Source organism: Dendroctonus ponderosae, unplaced genomic scaffold (genome assembly GCF_020466585.1).
Source record: "Dendroctonus ponderosae isolate FM_Combo_2020 unplaced genomic scaffold, Dpon_F_20191213v2 Dpon_F_20191213_9, whole genome shotgun sequence".
In the NCBI taxonomy this organism is placed as follows: domain Eukaryota; kingdom Metazoa; phylum Arthropoda; class Insecta; order Coleoptera; family Curculionidae; genus Dendroctonus; species Dendroctonus ponderosae.
The window spans coordinates 5,792,217-5,794,208 of record NW_026019116.1 but is presented as its reverse complement, the minus strand read 5'-3'; the positions used below and the strand labels follow the sequence as shown (position 1 = coordinate 5,794,208).

Below are 1,992 nucleotides of genomic sequence, written 5' to 3'. Positions count from 1 at the left end.
CTTCGATTTTCACAAATTTATCGTCCTAATTAAGAAAACCCTCAAACTGTACCGTTTTCCCATTAAGCCAACGTAACTGTATCAGTAGCCGAGCGCTAATAATAAAAATCAACATCAGAACCTAACGGATCTTCGGAAACGCGCGAACACCGTTAGTCCATTCTGAGATGTTGAGCTATAGCAATCCGTGCATTTGGGGGCTTTTGCTTCTGGTCAGTGCAGGGTGCGCCCAGGTGGAGAACACCATTGAAGACTACGACCGCTTTGAAGAAGAGGATGAAGCAAGCGAACGAGGCTCCAGGCAATGTAAGCTTCCAAGACGAATTGGCTAAAGACCTACAGAGATAATGTGGTAGATTTCCCGAAAATCGGACTGGTGCGCTTTGAGAACAGCGTCTGTACTACCCAAGAAGGCTACATGGGAACCTGCGTGACGAAGAAACAGTGCGAATACAGCGACGGGCTGCAGTCGGGCAGCTGCACGACCAACGGCATCGGGCGCTGCTGCCTCAGTAAGACTCAGCTACACACTTACAACCGCCAACTTACCCTCTTGAACTGTTTCAGTCCAGCGCACTTGCGGCGAAAGCTCCGCTTTTAACAACACCTACTTTTCCAGCACCAACTATCCCAATACGTTCAACGAGGATTCTTCGTGCACTTTCACCATAGAGGCCTGCCCAGGCAACTCTTGCCAAGTGAGTTTGTAGGGCGACATCCAATGCTTCCAGGAGGGTGACTTTGGTGCTTTTGCAGGCCAGGATCGACTTCCTGAGCTTCACTCTGGCGCAGCCCGACGGCAATGGAAACTGCGTGGACGATTCCATGGTGGTGACTGGATCAGGCGGGAATGTTCCAGTGATTTGCGGCGAAAACTCCGGGCAGCACATCTACGTAACCTTTGTGGGCAACAACAGCATCACCATCACCATATCCACGTCCTCCAGCGTCGATCTTCAGCGCAGCTTCAACTTTCTTATCACTCAAATTGCTTGCGACTGCCCCACTTTGGGTTCGTCCCTGGTCTTACTGACTTTTCCCGCATTAAGTGACAACTTGATGTGACTTTTCAGCGCCCGCTGGCTGTTTGCAGTACTACACCGACCTGTCAAATACGGTGCGCAGCTTCAACTACGGCAGCCAAATCAATGGGGCTGTGGTGACGTACGTCAATGCGACCACAGTGGCTGGAACCAGACAGCTGGCCAATACGAACTACGGAATCTGCGTGAATATGGTTGCAGGGTAAACGACTGCGCGTTTGCCGCGCACTGTCACTCCAATTGACGTTTCCAGGTACTGCGCAATCCAGTGGGCGCAGTCCAGCGACAGCACCTCCTTCACAGTGACAGGCAACACCGCCCTAATCGAAGTGGTTACCGGCTTACCCAACGATCCGCTTTATGGCGCAGCCTGCACTACGGACTTTGTGGTTATCGCTAATCCGTACTTTTCTAACGGCGTGAGCGTCAACACTGACCGATTTTGCGGCAACGAGTTTGACACTGTCTACAGTAAGTGAGGTGACTGCCAGTGGCGGTATGAGCGCCCAATTTGCTCTTATTTTCAGCCAATTCCAAGCCGTTTGTTTTGACAACTGTGACAGACGCTGACGAATTAGGCTCGGACGATGTGGCCAATCGGGGGTTTTCGCTCACCTACACCCAGCAGGCCTGCAGGGGCAATAACGCCCTCTTGCAGCTCACTGGATAAGTGTGCAAGCTTATTTTAATAAAGTTAAAAATTTTGAGAAATTATAGAGTTATTGGTCGGCCAATACGTTCATGCAGTATTATAGTTTGCGCTGTTTTGACACACACGCCTGCGCAAGTCAGTCTAAAGTCAGTTCTACGTTAAACTGGCAGTTGACATTTCCGACGTCCGCTTGCAGGTTATTTCATTATAAACATATCCAGTTTCACCCATTTCTAATTGTCTACTTGTTTACATATGTAAACATTACGTTTAACTACGTATTAAATCTTGTATTAC

The 1,992-nt window shown here is 49.4% G+C and overlaps 1 protein-coding gene across 1 annotated transcript; it reads left to right on the top strand.

The window, feature by feature from the left end:
* The first annotated feature begins 6 nt into the window (after positions 1 to 6).
* LOC109542281 lies at positions 7 to 1,754 on the top strand. The gene is made up of 7 exons (XM_019911440.2): positions 7 to 306; positions 357 to 512; positions 568 to 698; positions 757 to 1,012; positions 1,074 to 1,245; positions 1,297 to 1,514; positions 1,571 to 1,754. The coding sequence occupies exons 1-7, from the start codon at positions 168 to 170 to the stop codon at positions 1,711 to 1,713; spliced, it is 1,215 nt and encodes a 404-aa protein (XP_019766999.1). The 5' UTR covers positions 7 to 167; the 3' UTR covers positions 1,714 to 1,754.
* The last annotated feature ends 238 nt before the right edge of the window (positions 1,755 to 1,992 follow it).